General features: G+C 40.9%; 1 protein-coding gene across 1 annotated transcript in view; it reads right to left on the minus strand.

The window, feature by feature from the left end:
• Nucleotides 1–207: 207 nt before the first annotated feature.
• The window catches only part of CPLX1 (complexin 1), a 180,615-nt gene continuing 159,554 nt past the window's right edge, over nucleotides 208–21,268 (minus strand). The window contains exon 4 of the mRNA XM_014059019.2: nucleotides 208–9,119. Coding sequence (XP_013914494.1) covers nucleotides 8,922–9,119 — 198 coding nt within the window. The 3' untranslated portion in view covers nucleotides 208–8,921. The remainder of the gene's footprint in view (nucleotides 9,120–21,268) is intronic.

Genomic DNA, 21,268 nt, shown 5'->3' on the forward strand with positions numbered 1-21,268 from the left:
AAATACAATGCATGGATAAGGAAAAAAAAACATCTTCAGACTTCATATATCATATAGGCTTATGCATCGGCCTACTAGAGTTGGCTACATCTTTGTGTCAAGTGACATTTTGTTAGCAAACCCAATTTCACACTCTAGCAATGCACAGAAAGGTCCATAGTCCCATTTTACGATAGGAATTTCACAGGAAAAGATGGGGGGAGGGGAGAGTATGTAATCACTTTTATTATTACTGTTTGCTTGTTTGTTGTTGTTTATTGGCTGTGACTCCATTTGAAAAGAACATGGTACCATTTGAACCCACATCATGCAGGAAAAGGTAGCAGGCAAGTTACAAACAAAATTTACATTCACAAAGTCTCTACTTGAAGTCACCTTCTGGTTGATTTGGAAGGTGCTGCATGCATTCGAGAGAGGGGTGAAGAAAAGGAGAACTTTCCCCCCCTCTTATTAGAAAATGCCCACCTAATTACATGTTCTGCTCTGTTTATTATGTGAGTGGAGTGTGAAAACAAGCATAGTTTAAAAAGACATTGACTGAAAGATGTTGCCGACGGAGCACATAGAATCGCGGTTAACACGGAGTCAAACGTATACAGAGGTAACGGGATCAGATATAAGTAGGACATTACATTCAGATCACAACAACAGATTCCTAATGGTTGATTCTAATGTTCTAAGAGCCTGTTTGGAAGAATGCATTTAAACGTCATCGGAATGCTGTTTCTTGGTAGAAAGTTAGGGTAGATGGAAACAAAGCTAACATATTGTCCTGGAAACAGAGATGGAAATTCCCAAAGTGATATAGTACACAATCTAAGGTTTTGCTTCCTGTTTGTTTCTTTGTTTCAAACACAGAATAGCATTGTGATTTAATATTGCAGTCTGATTTTATATGGCTTTCTCTAAGAATAGATGCAAATTCATGAAGCTCCACTGCCAAACTTAGCTGGTTCCTTGGTTTCTCCCAAACCCCAAAGGGATTAATACACTGCTTTATTTCTATTGAATTAAACAGAGATGTAGGGGAGAAACACAGACATGAGGGAACTGTCCAAATGTGTGTAATCAATGAAAAGCATTTGTACCTGAGATAGAACTTATCATGATGGAATTTCAAAACGAAAATAAATGTTGAAAAATGTTATGCATTCTGGAGGAACAAAAGTATATGCAGAATCTAAAGGAAAGAAGCACACTTCTCTTTGGTCGTCTTAATGTGCATTCACTGGCTGTGTATTCACTGTGCTAGATGTCAAGAGTTTCCAGAAATGATCCCAAAATGTATACAAATTAAAAGCTGAGAACCCAGGGACTGTGCTGATCTTTCTTTTCAAGGTGGCAAGTGCCCATTGTAATTGTGTTACACACAACTACTGGCACATTGAGGGAGACAACCCCTCAAAACTGGCATTGTTTTCAGGTATAAACCACATGATATGCCGAAGTCCAGGGTATGTTTTGTCGGTTCAGATTGAATGGGATGGAAGAAATATCTTTTTTTTTAAATGAAAAAAAAAACATTTTTTTTTAAAAAAAGCCTTGCATGCTAAACAATAGCACATCTGAAGAATGATCCCCCCTTCTGATTTCCTTATATTTGAAATGCCAATGGTGAATAAGTTAATATAGGAAAACATTGAGACTAGATCTATTTAATGCTTGAAGTAGAACAATCCTGAAAGGATCCCACATTATAATTTCATTGTAGTTGGTCCCTAAGCCTACTTTAATACAGCTGATTTAAGAGAAATACATTAGCTTTCCTTCCAATCTTAGTTCCCCCCCCCCTCCACAGTGGTCCACCTTGCATGCTTTTATTTGCTTAAAAATAGGAAAAATGTATGGCTTTAAATCCTATTGGACTCAAGATGGAATCGTAACTAGTATTCCCTTTATTTTAGCAGGGACAAAAGCTGATCTTTTTTCAGAAGCTCCAAACTGAACTAAATCAGATTCAAAAGACTAACATACAGAATACGAATAATAGCTGGCTATCACAGGTTTGATTTTTTTTTAACCTACAATGAAATAATGCATTACTTCTCATTTTAATGAAGGATGAAACCAACCTTTGGACAAATTGGATTTTGCAACAGGCAAAACCTGTTGCATATCACACCACACAAACCATCTGGCAAGGACTGACTAATTTCAAATGCAGAGCTGGACAGAGCTGGAGAAAATCTGGGCTTGTCATCAGTGCACCAATATAACAAAGGATGGTGACTTTTCCTGGCACACAAAGCCATGTTCCCAGCTGCTTGAAATCACCTGAACTAGTCCAATCGCACACTGTTTGGATAATCATGTGAAATTTTGGTGATGGCTCATTGGAACTCATTATCTTTGAAGGGAGATTTGTCCATCGTACTCATTGCTGCTATGTTTAAACTGTTATTTTTTAAAATTTAATTTAGAAAATGCAAGAGTTATATGGATAGTGCTGGATGGCCAGGCACTGAAGAACAGCAAGCAGAGGTTCATTTGCTATGAACTTTAACCTTGTCAAGGTGTTTAAAATTCTAAACATGAAGGAGAGGCAGCAATACCTGACCCAAGTCAGCCCTACTTCCTCTAGACCTCATCTTAATGACAGGGAAGATCTGAATGGAATCTTGCTGACTGTGGCCTGAATAGCCAAGAACCCTGATTGGGCATATCTGCTGACCACAGAGTGGATTTGATTGCGGTCATAGGAATATGGCTTGAGTTTTCCTTTAGATCAGCTTTGCTGGCTGAGGAATTCTGGGAGTTGAAGTCCATAAGTCTTAAAGTTGCCAAGGTTTGGAGACCTCTGCTTTAGATCATCCTCATCAACATGGCAAAATTGTGTGCGTGAGAGAGAGAAAGAGAGAAAGAGAGAGAGGGAGAGGGAGAGGGAGAGGGAAAGGGATAGGGTTAGACTAGACATCAATGTCTGTCCAGGATTTCTGAATGCCTGGATTTTAAAAAAAACATGTATATGTATATGTATATGTATGTGTATATGTATATGTATATGTATATGGGCACATGCTCACTCACAAATTTAAATGGATTTAAAAGTAATTATTTGAGAACTATAGTTCTGGGTAAGAAGAGGATACCAGAAAGCTAATCAGAAACTCTTTTTTCCATCTTTGCAAAATTTCATTTTCTAAAATTCACATGGGGAGCTCAAATCAATTAAAACAGTGCATGAAAATATGCTTTCTTGCATTCATACTAAAGATAGAACTTCAGTAGCCTGAGCCTTCAACTAAATCTGAGAAGGAAGGAGGAGTAAATAAAGTTAGGTAACTGCTTTATACCAGCCTGGAAAAAATAGGAAAAGATGCTGAATTTTGCTGAAGTTGCTGGCCAAACTGAGAAGCATGAAGCAATGTACCTGTCACTTGATAATCCCTCATCTGAGTGTATTAAGAATCTATTGAAATTAAGAGATGCCTGCATGATTTTGGGAAGGTCACCTTACTGTCATAAAGGCATCTATTGAGCCTTTCCTTCTGATGGAATGAGGGTTGGATAGTTTCAAAGACCCTTTGAAGAGGTACTCTGTAGGAATAAAAATTATGTGGGTCCCAATTGCTTTAAAAAGCTGGTAAAGAATTGTCATTGTTGACCTTAAGGTTCGTAGGCCTAGAATGTTATTTTCTATCATGGTAGTTGTATTGTATATGCTTGCGTTCCTGTCAATAACACTGCACTTAAAAAGTGTTCGTGTTATGGTTTCTATAAACTACCTTATAAAACTTGTAATGGAAAATGTTATAAGTAAGGATTTTTCAAACTGTGTTCTGGAGTTCTATGAGAATGTAACAGTTTCTAAGGCTAAAGGCAAAATAAAATGTAAAAAAATAGAATGCAACCAATTTTTCATCACCAGAGCTTTGTTTCTTGATCAGGATTTCTAGATTTTTTAAAAGTAACTAATAGTTTAACAGCTTCTAAAGTTAGCTTTTGTTTAACAGCATAGCCTGAAAAAGTTAGAAAACTCTTACAGTAAGTGACTGGGGAAATATCTACATGGAATATTTATTTCCTCTGACCAAGACACTGGCAAATGAGGGAAATGCTGTTATTGTTAGAAATGGAAATCAGATAATTAACAAGAAATAAAAAAGGAATCAAGTGCTCAAAGTCAGATTTTGAACAGAACATGAACAAGGTTTAAAACCTCCATTTTTCTTTGTCTAAACCAGGTACAATCCCAATGTGATAGAACTATGACTAAGTGGGGCTACAAGTAATTCTTACTTCAGAATTCCATGAGTTGTAAAGTCAACATATATGAAGGATTTGGAAAAAAAACCTGTCAAGGGAATTCTGCTCAAATAATTCCTTTCTTGGAAACTGACTTCTCTTTTCACAAGAGGGGTTGCCAAGATTGCACATTAAAAGAAAACAGCACAATGATCTCTTTCCTTTCCTGATTTAGAAATGCTGCGCTCAACCTTGTAACTTCAATAATAAACATCTTTATAATTTAAAATAAAAAGTTTCAAAATGGCTGCACCATTTAAGCACATTATTTCCTGACAAAACTTGCTGGGATGATTCCCCACTAAGCTTTATTATAGAGATCAGGAAGACTAAAAAGATGTTCTGAGCATTCACACTTTCTTTAAAACCAATTAATAAGATGTATTATTTACTAAGTTTATTGCCATACGTAGCCCATTATGCAAGGTAGCAATAGCACTTAGACTTATATCCTGCTTCACAGTGCTTTACAGCCCTCTATAAGTGGTTTACAGAGACAGTATATTGCCCTCAACAATCTGGGTCCTCGTAATGTTACTTTGGCTAACAGGAGGGCAGGAAATTATTTGAATGCTCCCCCAAACAAAATATTTCACTTCGGGACACCAAGAGCTTCCCAGATGTGTTGGCTTTCTTTTCTTTTTTCTTTCTTTCTTTTTTTTTGTTAAAAAGAAACATACAGTATATGGAAAGGGGTTTTTTTTTTCTAAATGTAAAAATACATTTTTTCTACATTATAGTCATTTCTACATCTATCTTCCCTCTATAGGCTGTAGTCATACACAAAGTGACACTATCACATGATGCTGCAGCTCATGAGGCCCTGCTCTGATTCCCATTCTAAAGTGAACACAACTGTCTTTTCCCACTGGCTAGGCTAGGTATAGCAATGGCACTTAGACTTATATACCGCTTCATAGTGCTTTTACAATCCTCTCTAAGTGATTTACAGTGTCAGCCTATTTCACCCAACAATCTGGGTCCACATTTTACCCACCTCGGAAGGATGGAAGGCTGAGTCAACCTTGAGCCGGTGAGATTTGAACTGCTGAATTGCAGCTAGCAGTCAGCTGAAGTAGCCTGCAGTACTGCACTCTAACCACCGTGCAACCTCAGCTCTATAGGGTATAGGGACACACCAAGAAAACCTTAAGGAAACTATTCAGAGACTATTACAACAACCAGTGCAAAAACAGAGAAAGTATTAGGCTGAATCCTCCCTGATTCCTGGGATATAAGAGGGAAAAAAGGAAAAAGACAGTCAGGATTCTAAGACACTTTTATGATAACTAAGTGAATCTCAACCTCAGCCTCTATGATGTATCGACTTCAATTCCCAGAATTCTCCAGCCATCATGCTGCATTTGAAGTTCACACATCTTAAAGTTGCTCAACTTGAGAAACAAAAGTCTATTTCAGTTGATAATGTTCTACTCAAACTCTAGACTCGTTTCCTGATTAGGCCAACTTCAAAGAGCTAATATTGATATTTCTGATCATGGGCAGGATTGATGATAGTTTAAGTTGATGCCAGGACATGAAGAGAACAGAAGCAATGTAGAGCAATCTTTTGCAGTTTTGCCAAATCTGGGCTACAAACATCCAGATGATCATGAGATAGCACCAAACAGTATTGACAAATATTCTTAATTAAAAAGTCAGGAACCGAATTTGGGATTGTAAAAAAATAAAATAAAAATACATATAATATTGCTGAGCTACTAAACTATAGCCATTCCCTGATTTTGAACCAGGCTTTAGTGTGCTTAGTTTCAGTAAGTGGCTATCAGACATAAAACAAGGATTTTTATTATTATGGGCAGCCTAAGTATGTAAAAAATAACTGACATAAGACAATGCAAATTGGACTCTGAATCAGTATGAACCATTGTTGTCATTTAGTTCCTTTTATTTTCTCTGGATGGAAATGTATGTGTTGTACACATACAATAATAGTATAACTAATAATGTGTATTTATCTGGAATATGTTGGCTTCTTTGTGACATGGAATATTGGCCTACAAATTGATCTCAGGCTTTAAATTGTTAAAGGACTTTGATTTTTTTTAGGATTAGTTCAAACTTCAGTGAAGAAGCTTTTAACACCTCTAAGGAGCTACGCCTCTCATAGCTCACTTTAGTAGCTAACACCCCAATTGACTATTGTTAAAAAAATAGAGAGACTCCATGGATCATAGCATGCCAGGCCCTCTGTCCTCCTATATATCCTGGAATTTGCTCAAATTCATATTCAATGCATTAATGACACTGTCTAACCATCTCAGCATCTGCTGTCACCTTATCTTTCTCAACATCTGGGTCCTTTCCATTGAGTCCTCTTGTCTCATTAGATGGCCAAAGAATTTGAGCTTCATACCTGTTCATAACAGTTTCTCTAATAAGTTCGAACAAGTTAACCAGCACAGTTTTATGACCTTAGTTAATTAAGTCCCTGCCGGGCTTGTGCTGCTGCCTGAAATTGACAAGACTTTAATCATTACTTGCTGAATATTTTTGCCTCCTAGCCCATTTCTCTGACTGGAAGAAAGGATATTTATAATGCCTGGAAAGGTGATTTTATATACACATAAGGGAAGTCCTCTTTTTTTTGCAGTTTATCACTGCACTGATTTTTGTTGTAGATGTCAAGAAAATAAAAATTAATCTGTCCTCCTTTCCTCTCATTTGTTCTCCTTTCCATTTGTTAGTGTCCCCCTTCTGTCTGTTCAGATATCTGGTAACCCTAGCTTTGTGGTGTTTTGTATTAGATATCAAAATATATTTGGAACCTGTAGAAGTTCGGACACACTACCTGTCTATGACATCTTAAACCAGATGAATTCTCCCTGGGATTATGTAACTGTCCTTTTAGCATGGGGTGACCACAAGTCCCATTTTCATCAAAATTGCAAAAGGGGCCTCCTGCTAGATGTCTGCCTGATGTCACAACCCAGGACCAGGTACAGGGCTTGAAGTAGGGTCAGCACAATGATACTTCCCACACACTGGCTGGTTGGCTTCCTTCCTAAGGATGTTGCTGACTTTTAGAGTTGAACCTGGCTCTTCTTGGTCCCCTCAGGATTATGCTAGAAGGGGAAAACAAGTTATAGGATGTGAAAACAGCTTTTAAACTTAAAAGGCATTTGATAGCTTTGATCCTTATTGAAAAAGTACAGGTGGGCCTCTCTATCCCATATGCACTTGGAGTAAAACATATTTCTGACTACTCTCTTCCATAAAATGTGAATACTTTACGATTAATGTATAACCTACTAATTTCTCTCATTTAGAAGTTAAATTTCTCTCATTTAGAGCTGAATAGTCACCCATGTTGTGATTAAAAAGGTTAGATGATGGAGATGAATATTTCATCATTGGAGCTGTATTTTGGAGAATATTCCATTTTTTTGTTGAAGTTACAACCACCCCCTTGCCAGATGTTCTGCTGCTCTGCCTTCTCTTTCCCTTCCCATCTGATTCTGGCTTCTACTTCTACTTCAGTTTTCTGAGCTTAACTTTATACAGTGATTAGAAAAGATATATTAATTGGGACAATGATCAATAGTTTTGCCCCCCCCCCCAAGTGACAATAGGTAGGGGTAAAAAAATTAAATGGAGACTGAGGATAATGCATCACTGAGAAATCACATGAATGATCCCAGACAATCAGGAATCAAAACTTAACATGTGGATTGTGTGTAAGAGTAAGTGACAAAGTAAAACAACAACAACAACAACAACAACAACAACAAAAGGATATGTTTCTTATGTCTTAAGGTACCGGTATGTGATGAGGGCAAACAAAATCACACGGTGGGAGGAGAATCAAAAAGAGAAGGAAAGGGGAAAGGGAAAAGAAAGGAACATACACAGTCAAATGTTTTCATAGGCATCATAAAAGTTACAGCTAGTCCTCGTTAGCCACCACAATTGGGACGGGCAATTCTGTTGTCGTAAAGCAAAGTGGTCGTTACATGAACCCGCAACTATGCTTACAATCTTCCTTCAGCTTCCTTTTCCTTTACAAACTTGCAAAGATTGAAAATGTGCAGATGGATCGCAAAGCGACTTTTTTTTTGTCACCATCATAAATGTGAATGGTCACCAAACAAGGCAGTCACTAAACGAGGACTACTTGTACTGAAACATGGATGGCTTTTTTTTCAGAGACTGTCAAGACTAAGAAACGACTACATTCCACTCTGTTATTTCTCTCTCCTACGCTGTGGTGTTGGGGACAGCCTAATTCCTTCTTAGACTTTTCCTGGGCAGGGAGAAGCTACCTGTAGCTCACTTTGGCTGAAGCTTTCTTCTTTCTGGAAGAGGCAAACCAAATGTGCCCCTCTCCCTTTCTCTGTATAAGAAAAACACCTGTCCTTTCATTTAAAAACACATGTAAAACTATGGCTTTAGAATAATAATAATAATAAGGATAAAAAGTTGTGTAGACTGCAGCTCATTAAATCTTTTCCATCCCTTTGGAGGCATCGTCTAGAAGTGAGGATGTACAAAATCAGGAATGGAAGGGAGGGTGGGGCTCAAGGGAATGGCTGGGATTGGAGCAGAGCATGGGAAGGGAAGGGGCGTGAAAGGTGGTGGTAAGTCTAAATTCCCCATTGGTCAATGAGAAATCCATTGCTTTACTGTCCATGGACAGGCTGGCAGTCTGTTGCAGTTTACTTCTTAAACATATCCTGGAGTGGACCTGGCAGGTATTTAATAACGGTATCTAGGATGCTTTCCTCTTCCTCCTCGTCCTCATCTCCACAGCCCGGCGGGATGGCCTTCTTGGGACGTGTCAGGCTGCCTTCTGCATTTGCTTCCAGAGCGGCTTGGGCCTCTGCTTCTCTTTCCTCCTTCTTCTTAATGCCATACTACAGAAAGGGGAGAAAAAAGAACAGAGGCTTTAAGCATTGGATCAAAACCAATCAAGGAGAGAGCTAACCTAGAAACAGGGAGAAATTTCCTGATAGAACAATTAATAGGTGGAACAGCTTGCTTTCATCACCCATCACTGGAGATTTTAAAGAAGAGATTCGACAGTTAGTTGTCTGAAAGAGTATAGGACAGGGGTCAACCTTTCAGACCTCAGGGACCACTAGATTCCTAATTTTAAATCCTGCAGACCATTAATATGATCTGCCTAATGACTGGATGGGCATGGCTAGGTGATCATGTGACTTTGTAGGTGTGACAACTTGATGTCACTCATGCCGAGGGGCACCTCTACTCGGCCCTCCCCTGCCAGTCACTCTTCGACTCCCCACCAGGGCTCCTTAGGGCCCTAACAGGAAGCAGTTGTTGGAGCTAAGCAGCCACCACGAGAAAGAGTTGGCAAAACACCTGGCTGAGTTCAAATTGGATCTGACCCAGAAGGAAGCTCAGTAGAAGCACCTCACTGAGGACTACAAACATAGGATTTCCAAGCAGAAGGAAGACCTGTGGGAGTGCCAATTCCAGACCATGATGCAGTCCAGAGATGTGCAGTCAGGGGAGGCAGGGCCTCACCACTGTCATGATGAAAAGAAAAGAAAAATTAAAAGGAAAAAGGCTGAGGTAGTTGCTGCCAGAGTCACAGTGGATGACTCTGCTTAGTGCTTAACTGCAGGAGGAGGCGAGAGAACCAGAGTTTGTTTGAGAAGAGAGGGAAGGGGGAGAGGCAGGGAGGGCAGCCTTGTTTCAGAAGAGAGGGGCAGCCCGCCAGCAGAAGCGGGTCTTTTACCCGCCTCTGCTGGTGGGCTGGCGCTTTCTTTCTTTTGCCTGCTCTGCCCCCTTCCCTTTCTCCTCCCCCCCCACCGAGAGCCCCATCCTGCTCCCCTCTCCCTTTCCTCCTCCTCCTCTCCTCTTTCTTCGCCAACTGCCACCTCGCACCCCACTTCCTCCATCCACGCTGCTGTGTCCGACAGAGGCATCTCGCGTCTATGGCGGACATAAATGTGAGACACCTCTGACAGGGACAGCAGCGGGGACGCTGCTTTTCGCTGCTGCCATGCTCTTGCCTCATCAACCATAATCCTCACCGCACATCACTGATGCAGTCCCACTGGAACAAGGCCCCCCGGCTCTTCACCACCAGCGGCACTTCCCTCCAACCTTTGCTGGAGGGTGAAGCAGACCCAAAGTTGGAATTTCTACCCCCCTCTGACCCACACAAAAAGACCCTGAAGGGGAAGTCTCTCTGCAGCAACACAAATGTTCATTGCACATATCCGGCCCAGGGGACGTAGTTTGAGGACCTCTGATTTAGTGCAATATAAAAAAGGCAAATAATTTTTCTGTGGACCACCAAAATCTTCTCACAAACCACCAGTGGTCCATGGACCACCAGTTGGTGACCACTGGTATAGGGCAGGGTGTTGGACTAGAAGCTTGAGCAGGGGGTTGGACTAGAATACCTCCAAAGTCCCTTCCAATTCTATTATTCTGTCATAATCATAGAGGATATCAGCTGAATGTCAACATTTGCTTTCAGGCAAATGACATCATGCCAGAATCCATTCTGGCCAATGCTGCACTCAGCCTTTAAATCAAATAGTAGTTTTAAATGCCAGGCCAGCTGGTAAATGATAGAGCTGAGGAAAGAAGGGCTAATTTCTCCTACAGCAAAGAAACACTATAAACCAGCTAATCTCTTAGATCAGTGTTTCTCAACCTTGGCCACTTGAAGATGTCTGGACTTCAACTCCCAGAATTCTGGGAGTTGAAGTCCAGACATCTTCAAGTGGCCAAGGTTGAGAAACACTGCCTTAGATCCTCCTGCTTTGCCGCATAACCATTAGAAATGAAGAATTCATGTTTAATGCCCATAGTGCCAGTAGTCCTCAATTTACAACCCATAATTGAGCCCAACGTTTTTGCTGTTAAGCAAGATAGTTGTTAGGGAGGTTTTTTTGCCCCATTTTACAACTTTGCTCACCACAGTTGTTAAATGTATCACTATAGTAGTTACATTAGTACCATCGTTGTTAAGTCGATCCTGCTTCCCCATTGACTTTGCTTTTCAGAAGTCACAAAAGGGGATCACATGATCTTGGGACACAACAACCACCTTAAGTATCAGTTGCTCATCATGTGACCAGGGAGATGCTCCAACAATCATAAGTGCTGTGTAACCGTTGAACAGTCACTAAATGTATAGTTGTAAGTCAAGGACTAGCTATAATGTATATGCAATCGTACATATAAGCGAGGCATTTGTTAAGTGAATTGTGCCCCATTTTACAACTCTTCTTGCCTCAGTTGTTAAGTGAATCACTTCAGTTGATAGGTGAGCAATCCATTTTAAGTGAATTTGGCTTTCCCATTCACTTTGCTTGTCCAAATGTTGCAAAAGGAGTTCACATGATTTTGGGGCACAGCAATGGTCATAAATAAACTGTGAAAAATGATCATAAGTTACTTCTTTCCATGCTGTTGTAACTTTGGACAGTCACTAAACAAACTGTTGTAAGACAAGGGCCATCTGTACCACTCCATAGTGCTTTATAGACCTCTCTGAGTGCTTTATAATGTCAGCACAACCTGGGTCCTTATTTTATTGACCTCAGAAGGATGGAAGTCAACTTTGAGCCTCATCAGGATTGAACTTCTGACAGCGGGCAGAGTTATCCTGCAATACCACATTCTAACCATTGCACCACCAGGGCAGTGAGTATGGAATGCATGAATTGTTCCAGGAACCAGTCCAGGCTTTTCCCAATTTGGGAAAGGCTCTAATTGGCACCTGCCCATGGTATCTTTCCTCACCAAGAACAGTATGTGGATGCCAGGAGCAGTTACAGGATCTGATTCTTTCACCTCCATGACAACCTGTGAATCTGAGCTGCAAATAAGTGCCACTTTTTGTAATAAATGTGTGCAGCCCTATGATCATCTTCTCCCAGCCAGGGTTGCATTCCAATCTATGGAACGCTATCATGAAAATGGAATGCCGATAGTTGCTAAATAATAAAATGCTTGCACCTCATTTTAAAATCCCAGAATAAAGAGTTTTGGCTTAAAAAAAACCAATACAAAACAAAAATCTATCAAATCCCCTGCCTTCAGCTTTGATTCTTATGTACAGACTCTCAGTCCTGAAAATATCCTGCGGTGATGAGGTGTCATTTCAATTACGCAGCATTAAGGATACACTTCACAAGCAAAATGACTTAGAGAGGTCAGATCATCTTCTATGAAATTACTTGTCTGTTGGATCCAAAAGTAATTGCTTTGCCTGAATGGTCCTTACACCTTATCTGGTTGGCTTTGCATTCTAATTAAACCACTGTACGGAAATCATGATGAAACTCAATATACACATGCAAAAGGACAGTTGGTTGGGGGTACATTCTTTAGGCCAGCAAAACATACAATGAGAATAAGTGAAAAACCTGAAAAGAAATTATGTGGGATTTCAAACAGATTTAAAGGATTATTTCAAGACAACACTTTTCAGCAATCCTCCTGGTTTGAATATGTAAAGTGCAGATGTTCCTTTGATGGCTTATTTTTTTAAAAGAAAAGATAGCTATTAAATTAAGTCGAAGTGATTAGTGGCGCTATGGATAATTCATCTCCATAAATCAGCAGATAAACAAACTATACCTTTCAAAGGAAGAATATACACCCAGCAAGGCCCAAAGAAACCCCCAGATACTTTTCATAGTAATTAATTCATGCAGCCATTTGATTAAAGACCAGTTGCTTCAAAGTTTAGCAATCAGCAATATGATTGCAACAACTTTAACTATTTCCCCTAAAATTAGTGAGATTTTATTCTAATACTATCATGGGATTATATGATCTGTTCATGAAGATCTTGGATGGAAAGAAGTAACCTTAATAGTTGTTTCCATCACTTCTTATGAGAAGGTCAACTCCCCCTGTTTTACAAAAATCAACCAATAAGGGGTGGATTGCTACCAGCATTACTGCCGGTTCAGTGTGCAAATTTTTTTGCATGTGCATTAGCGCTTTGCTCGTATGCACGCCAAATGTACGCTCTGTGTGCATGCACATTTACCTCAAAAAAGTCTGTGCATGTGCAGAACATAAGAAAAGGGGGAAAATTACATTTCTGCAATGGAGATTGTTCTGCGCATGTGCAGAAGCAAAAATAAAGATGGCATCACTGAGAATAGAACTGGTTCGAGTGCGTGGGCAACTACCTACTGAGCCGAACTTGTCCGAACCAGTAGGAATCCACCTCTGCAACCAATGTTCTCTAGATGGTTTAGGCTACAGCAGGGGTGTCAAATTCAAGGCCGGGGGCTGGATCTTTAGATCTGGTCTGTGGGGCCACCCTGGAAACAGGACTTGCCCACAGTGTCTCTGCCAGCAAAAATGGGCCTCTAGAGAGCTGCTAGTGGTCCTCCTGAGCTCTGTTTTCACTGGCAGAGAGTTGCAGGAGGCTGTCACAGCCAAAAACAGAGCTTGGGAGCCATTTTCACTGGCAGAGCATTTGGGCTTCCACAGGCACCCCCGACATGAGTGATGTCGAGCTGGCCATGCCCACCCTGGCCATGTCCACCCTGCTGCCTGAAATCAAACACAACCCTAATGTGACCCTCAATGAAATCGAGATTGACATCCCTGGGCTAAAGTTTCCACAAGTTCTCCTCATTAATAATGCTGATTGGGGTTGATTGGAGCTGAAGTCCAAAACCCAAGGAGAACATCAGGTGACCAACTGCACATATAATATTACTCAATCAAAAGAACACTCTACCAGTACCCTAACCATGTTCCAATATCTATTGGTTACTTTCTCTAAAACTCAACCATCCTTCTTCATCCACAAAATGATACGGTTATTACATTGACAGTCTAAAGTACAGGAAATGTTGCATTTCATCACTTGAATGTGGAAACTTTCCTTCCAGTGAAATAGTAGGTATGTGGGGCAATAGGATCCAGTTTTGGAATGCAGTCACTATGGATAGAGTCAAAAATCAACCCGAAGCTCAAATATTTCCATTATGGCCCTAATGTAACCTAATTCAGATCTCTCTCACCCTAAATGTATGGGGTGGGGGAGAGGGAGGAAGGCAGGGAGGGAGAGATGGAGGGAGGGAGGGAGGGAGGGAGGGGGAGAGAGAGAGAGAGAGAGAGAGAGAGAGAGAGAGAGAGAGAGAGAGAGAGAGAGAGAGAGAGAGAGAGAGAGAGAGAGAGACTGCATTTAGCATGGCCCCAAGAAACCCCAAAGAGTTGAAGCTGCTTTACAAATATTAATTGTACTTTAAAAAAAACTAACATCAATAAAAATATACTGTAACTACACTGCAGCTGAAGGCTTATGTTGCATTTCTTGCAGGTTTTTAAGCACTGAGTAGCCCCCACCCTACAAACAATAGAGTTAATAAAGAGGGACATAATTCCATGGGCAGAATAGAGATCCTCCGTGTAGGTTTTGAACCCGGAAACCTTTCTTCTGCTTAAAAATAGTTCACTGCTCCTTCCCCAGGGCAAATTTATGGAGGGAAAACTCTTCATTCAGTCAAAAGAAAACCAGATCATTCCTTGCAAGACAATAACTTTCAACAGACTCACTATACAATATTGGCAACTGCTCAAACAGGATCAGGCATATGTTGATTCCGGCATTGTTCCCTCTATTTGATGGCTACCTTCCACCTTGCACGTAGTTTGACAGGTGCATCCATTTGTGCATTTTTCTCTTTGCAAACTATATTATGGGTTTCCCCCCTCAATGCCCTTGTTGATTTCTTTTTAATTTTCCACTAACTTAAGTGACTCCAGCAGGAAAGGAGGCTGGGCATTTATCAGGATCCAAGACTAGAGACATGAGAAGGCCACAAGTAATGTTAGACAATTATTTTTTTTAAGTCTTTTTAATGTGTATTAAGAGGACTCAATGGTGATTAGACAGTTTTCCCCATCCAGTAGTAGTAGTAGTAGTAGTAGTAGTAGTAGTAGTAGTAGTAGTAGTATGAACTAACTCATCACAGCTTATGTGGAGCTTGAAATTAAACACAACAATGACTCTCATTATTCAAAGCCATTCTCTATCACTCTACAACTGATAGCCCAGTGTTATGCCTGGTTAAGTGGAAGTAAATTCAATTGAGTTCAGGAGGACAAGCATCCAAATATAAGGAGGAAAAAGAGGAATTTCTGTATTTATATACAGAGTTGGAAGGGAGCTCAGAGGTCTTCCAGTTCCCCCTGCTCAAGCAGGAAACCTACACCATTCCAGACAAGTGCCTGTCTAGTCTCTTTTTAAGAGTTTCCAGTAATGGATCACCCACAACCTCTGAAGGCAAGCTCTTCCACTGGTTAATTGTCCTCAGTGTTAAGAAATTTCTCCATAACTCCAAGTTGCTTCTTTTCTTGATTAGTTTCCATCCATTGTTCCTTGTCTTGCCTTCAGGTGCTTTGACCCCCTCTTCTTTATGGTAGCCCCTCAAATATTGGAGCACTGCTCTCATGTCACCCCCTAGAACAGTGGTGGGATTACTACCGGTTCTGTGGGTGTGATTTTGTGGGCATCGCAGAGGAAGGATACTTTAAAATCTCCATTCCCTTTCCACTCCAGGGGAAGGTTACTGCAAAATCCCCATTTTCTCCCAATCAGCTGGGACTCTGGAGGCAGAGAATAGATGGGGATGGAGCTAGTCAGAGGTGGTATTTACTGATTCTCCGAACTACTCAAAATTTCCGCTACCAGTTCTCCAGAACTGGTCAGAACCTGCTGAATGCTACCTCTGCCCTAGACCTTCTTTTCACTAGATTAGACATGTCCATTTCCTGCAACCAATCTTATGTTTTAGCCTCCAGGCCCCTAATCATCTTTGATTGATACTTTAGTTTGTTCCCATATATGGGACCTAAATGTCATATATAGTTTTGGTTGTGCAGATTAGGTCCCTGGAGATATTGGCGGAGATGCATTGTAGTAAATAGCTTTTGTCAATGAGGTTTTAAAAGGCCATCGAGGAAGTCCTCTCTGGGCTCCTCCCTGACTCCATCCAGCATTAATGTTCATTTCTGGACCTTAGGGACAGATCAGAGGAATAAACAGGTGACAATAACAAGACAGAAAAGCAAGCAAGCTAGGAGGTGCCACTGCCTTAGCAGAGCCTCGGTTCCAGTCTTGCTTCACCTCACACCAATCTCCCTGTAATGTTATTTTTAGGCTATCATAAATCCAATGGACACCTTTATAAAAACATCCCAGGCAGAAAAGATATCATGCATTGAGGGTCACTGAATCCCCAGCTGCCGTTTGTTTCCATAATTAATCCACCCAAGAGAAGGTGACGGAGATGAACCATAATTATGCGGAAGAAAAAGGAGATGAAGCAAACGGAATAATTATTGACTATACATAATGAATTTTATCCTGAATATTTGCCTGTGGTTATTTTGAGGACAAAACAGAGAGAGAGAGGATTTCAGAGGCCCCTATTTGTTCTTGCTTGAAATGCCTATATGTATGTTTCCCAGCCTCTGAAACAAAATTGAAAGTTGGGTGGAAGTATTTTTAGACCAGATGTAAAGTTTGGTCTCTGTGTCTGTGTCTGTGTCTGTGTCTGTGTCTGTGTCTGTGTCTGTGTCTGTGTCTGTGTCTGTCTGTCTGTCTGTCTGTCTGTCTGTCTCTCTTTCTTTCTCTCTGTCTCTCAGTCTCTCTCTCTCTCTCTCTTCTCTCTCTCTCTCTCACCTTCATTTTGTTCATGTTTGTGATCCCTTCGATGAGCTTGGGACTGCTATCTTTATTGGCTTAAAAATAAGAGATCTCTGTCAAGTTTCATTTCTCATTGTTTCTCAACAATCCATTCTATTCCAACTGGCCTTTGGAACTCAATATCCAACGAAGGGCAAAGAAACTCTTTTCTACCAAAAAGGCCATGATTTCTATTGAAGGTGGTGAGACAGCATCTGGCAACTCCTGACAAAGTCCTCTCATGCTGGTTCTTCTTCACTTGGTTGGGCCCTGGCCAAAATAACAATTAAGAGAAATATCCGTGTCAGCCCTTAAGGGAAGGACAAATCAAGAAATAGGCAAGGTACGGATTCCAGATAGACTTTATACTATGAAAAAATAACAGAATTACAAAAGTCTGTCCAAATCTGTACACATTTCTCTCTGCCCTATTTCATACTAAAGAAAATCAAGGCAAAGTAATTTTGAGTTTCCTTCTCACATTCTCCTCTTTCTGAAGGCTTTGTCAAACACACACACACACACACACACACACACACACACACCAGTGGTGGGCTGCCGGCGGTATGCCCCGGTACAGGCATACCGGAGCCTTGCCAGAGCACTGGATACCGTTCCATATGGTGCTCCGGAGGGCTCACCCACCTGCCAGAGCTCCTTACCTGTCTTTTAAGTCTTTGGCGCTTCCACACACGCACATGGCACATACAGCACCTGCGTGATGCTCCGCTGAGCAGCTGGAGCATCACGAGGCTCTTGGAGGCGCTAAGACACATGCCTGCGCTGCGCATGTGGACGCCGCCAGGCCCGTTCCAACCATACTGGATCCGGAACCTACTACTGAGACACACACACACACACACACACACACACACACGGAGGGAGTGAGGGAGTGGGGGTATGTAATTGTTCTTTCCTTCCCTATTCTCATGGTTAGTTCCACATAATTTCTCAAACTGCCCCTTCATACCCCCATATCTGGCTCTCCTGGTGTCAGCAAATAGTGATCCTATCCAGCATCTGACCAAGGAGCTGAATATGAATATGTCTAGTCTAGCTAAGAGAAGAGCTAGAGCTGACATGATAGCAATCTGCCAATATCTAAGGGTTGTCACAGAGAAGAGTCAACATATTCTCCAAAGCACCTGAAGGCCAAACAAGAAGAAATGGATGGAAACTAATCAGAGAGAGAATCAGTCTAGAACAGTGGTTCCCAACCTGGGGCCTATGCCCCACAGGGGGGCAATTTGATTTTTAATGGGGGCAATTTGAGCCTTGTTTAAACCAAGTAAATGGCCTTTTAGGCTTTCTCTGCATGAGTAGAGTTCACTTTTTGAGTAAAGTGAGAATTATATGTCACAGGGGAAGGCATCAGGATTTTAGAGATGCTTAGGTAGGGCATGGCTAAATAAAGGTTGTGAACCCCTGCTCTAGAACTAAGGAGAAATTTCCTGACAGTGTGAACAATTAATCAGTGGAAAGGATGGCCTCCAGAAGCTGTGGATGCTCCATCACTGGGGTTTTTTAAGAAGAGAATAAATGGCCATTCATCTGAAATGGTATAAGGTCTCCTGCTTAGGGGGGTTGGACTAAAGACCACCAAGATGCCTTCCAACTCTGTTATTCTGTATTTTATTCTGTATCTCATTACTTTCTTCTCTAAAAGGTAGCTGGTAATGTTCTAGGGATTCCTGAAGAGGCAATACCTGGCTCAAAAAAGAGTTTCTAATGCTTTATTTTTCCGAATTTTAGTGTCATGGCTGTCTATGAAGCTATTTGAGTACCTGGAACCATGGTTAGGTTAGGGTTAACTAGGAATGACACATTTCTTGCAATGCTTCCAGGAAGGGAGAGATTTTAAAACAATTTGTCATCTTGATAAAGTTTCTAAACAAAGAAGGACATACCAAAAGAGAAAGAAACACAAGGAGTGAAGTGTATCAGGTCTTGTTTTCTTTCCTAGAAATGTTAGACCTTTTTAAGGTAATTTGGGGTGATATTACTTTAGTACAATTAAGCACCAAAGACGCTCCATTAATTTACATTAGGCATCTGTTTTGGGGTGGGCTGTTTACCAGGTGTGAAGAGCTCAATTTCCCTTCTCATAAGCTCATTCATTATCTTCTTCATTAGCCTATGAACAGGATTTGCAACAGGAACATGGGCATAAGGCCCATATGGATTGCCTTGGCAACAACATGGAGATGAGTCAACAAATTGGCCATCTTGCCTCTGCCATGAAGCTGGGGTACTGAAGCTGCAAATGAAATCTATCCTCCTGCCCTCTCAGAGAGCAGAAGGGAGGAAAGGACATCTGAGACAGAGAATGAAATTCCTGGAACATTTGTGTTGTTTTCAAGCTCTGTTGGCATCTCTTTGGCATTCTGGCTAGAATTTCCCTTGCCAACACTGGCCATGTTCTCATTTCTGCACTCCTCTCAAGCAATCCACTTTTCTTTATCTTCAAACATCCATGATATTAGTGTATCACAATATCATTCAACCTGGCACAGCCAATACGGAATCTTGGGCATTTGCCTACAGGGTAAAAGACATTAAACGGGAGAAATATCAAAAAGAACATTGATCCACCATGAATGCATTTCCTCCACCCCACCCCGAAAATGCCTGGAAAGAAGAAGTCACCTACAATATATGTACTTTTCTATGAATTACCTGTTATACATATAATCATATACTGGTACATATGCTTTCTTCCTAGCAGTAAAGATGATTATCTTAATTACACAGTTTTAATGATGAGCAGCTCCAATGATACATTGGTATGATACTCCCCACTTCCTTTTCCATCAAAGTAGAAGACTTTGAAAACTAGCTTTTGCCTCCATTGGTGAGGTTCAGAGGTGGTATTCAGCAGGTTCTGATCAGTTCTGGAGAACCGGTAGCAGAAATTTTGAGTAGTTCGGAGAACCGGTAAATACCACCTCTGACTGGCCCTGCCCCATCTATTCTCTGCCTCCCAAGTCCCAGCTGATCGGGAGGGAATGGGGATTTTGCAGTAACCTTTCCCTGGAGTGGGGAGGGAATGGAGATTTTATAGTATCCTTTCCCTGCCATGCCCACCAAACCACGCTGACACAACCGTTAGTAAAAAAAATTGAATCCCACCACTGGTGAGGTTGCTTGCATTGAAAAGTTCAGCAGAGAATAACAGGAAAACCAGCAAAGGACAGATACACTAGAACTGAGTCAAATGAAAATGGATCCCCCCCCCTTTGTTCTGGGAAATGACCTTGAGCAAATGTCTGATTTTTAATCTACCTCACAGGATTATTGTGAGAATGAGAGTATAATTAACACAGTTTGAGAGAAAAACAGAAAGTAAATGTAATGGTCAAATGATATAGCATTCTCCAAGGATGTACACAATGGGTAAGACTGTCCGGTTAATAGCAGCTTCCATGACATCTTCCTACCTAAAATAAAGGGAAGAGGGGAAGGATCACCCATTTCTAGCTTGATACTAAGGTTCAGCATAAGATCTACTAGTGAAGCGTAAAAGACACAACTTTCACTCATCTAAGCATTTGTGCACAGGGGGTGAGATGTCAAAGGCATAGCTTTACAATAAGGCAGGAGAGCATTCTCAGTACATAAATCAGGATTCTCTTTGGAAAGATTTGGAAACAAGTTAGGTACCTAAGAGATAACAGATGTCCATACAATTGTTTGTTTACATTTTCCTCCAGTTTTTGGCTCAAGCCCCCAAATCCATTATAGAAAAATAATTTAACAGTGTAAAACAGTAAATCCAGTTATTGGATTTCACTTCATGTATAGCTTGGTATTTTCCCAGTGTCACCCAAACCCTCTGTTCATGCCAGGAAAATCAGCTGGTTGTCTCCCATATTCACGAGGTGTTGGGAAACAGCCAGCAAGGCAAGGAGGAGGAAATCAAGCAGGGAATTAGCCTTGAGTTGCTGTGCAGCTGCAAGAGACCTAGAACTGACCCCTTCCACTCCCCAAACTCTATGGAACCTTATCTATCTGTTTCCACGAGAAGGTAAGCAATCTGGAGAGATCCCTGTATTGTTTGGTAGAAATCCAATGAATTAGTTAATTCGAATTTTACACATGTGGATCTGGTTGCTTATTTCAGACAGGAGGTTAGATGGGCTGAAGCCTAAAAACATTATTTTTTAGTGATGGAGCCGGACTTCTAAAATGATATCCAGTTGATGATTCATTTGTCTCTGACAGTGTCTACCTTCCAGAAAAAAAAGCTAAATGTGAAGCTTTTCCAGAGAGCTATTGGGACTTCAAGCCATATATTTTGTTTGGGCTGGATCTGTCTTAAGCTTTTTACATTGATATATTTGATTTGTGTTTCATATCTTG

Source organism: Thamnophis sirtalis, unplaced genomic scaffold, assembly GCF_051295495.1.
Source record: "Thamnophis sirtalis isolate CommonGarterSnake01/CBP01778 unplaced genomic scaffold, rThaSir2_p1.2 scaffold_5, whole genome shotgun sequence".
NCBI classification, from domain to species: Eukaryota; Metazoa; Chordata; class Lepidosauria; order Squamata; family Natricidae; genus Thamnophis; species Thamnophis sirtalis.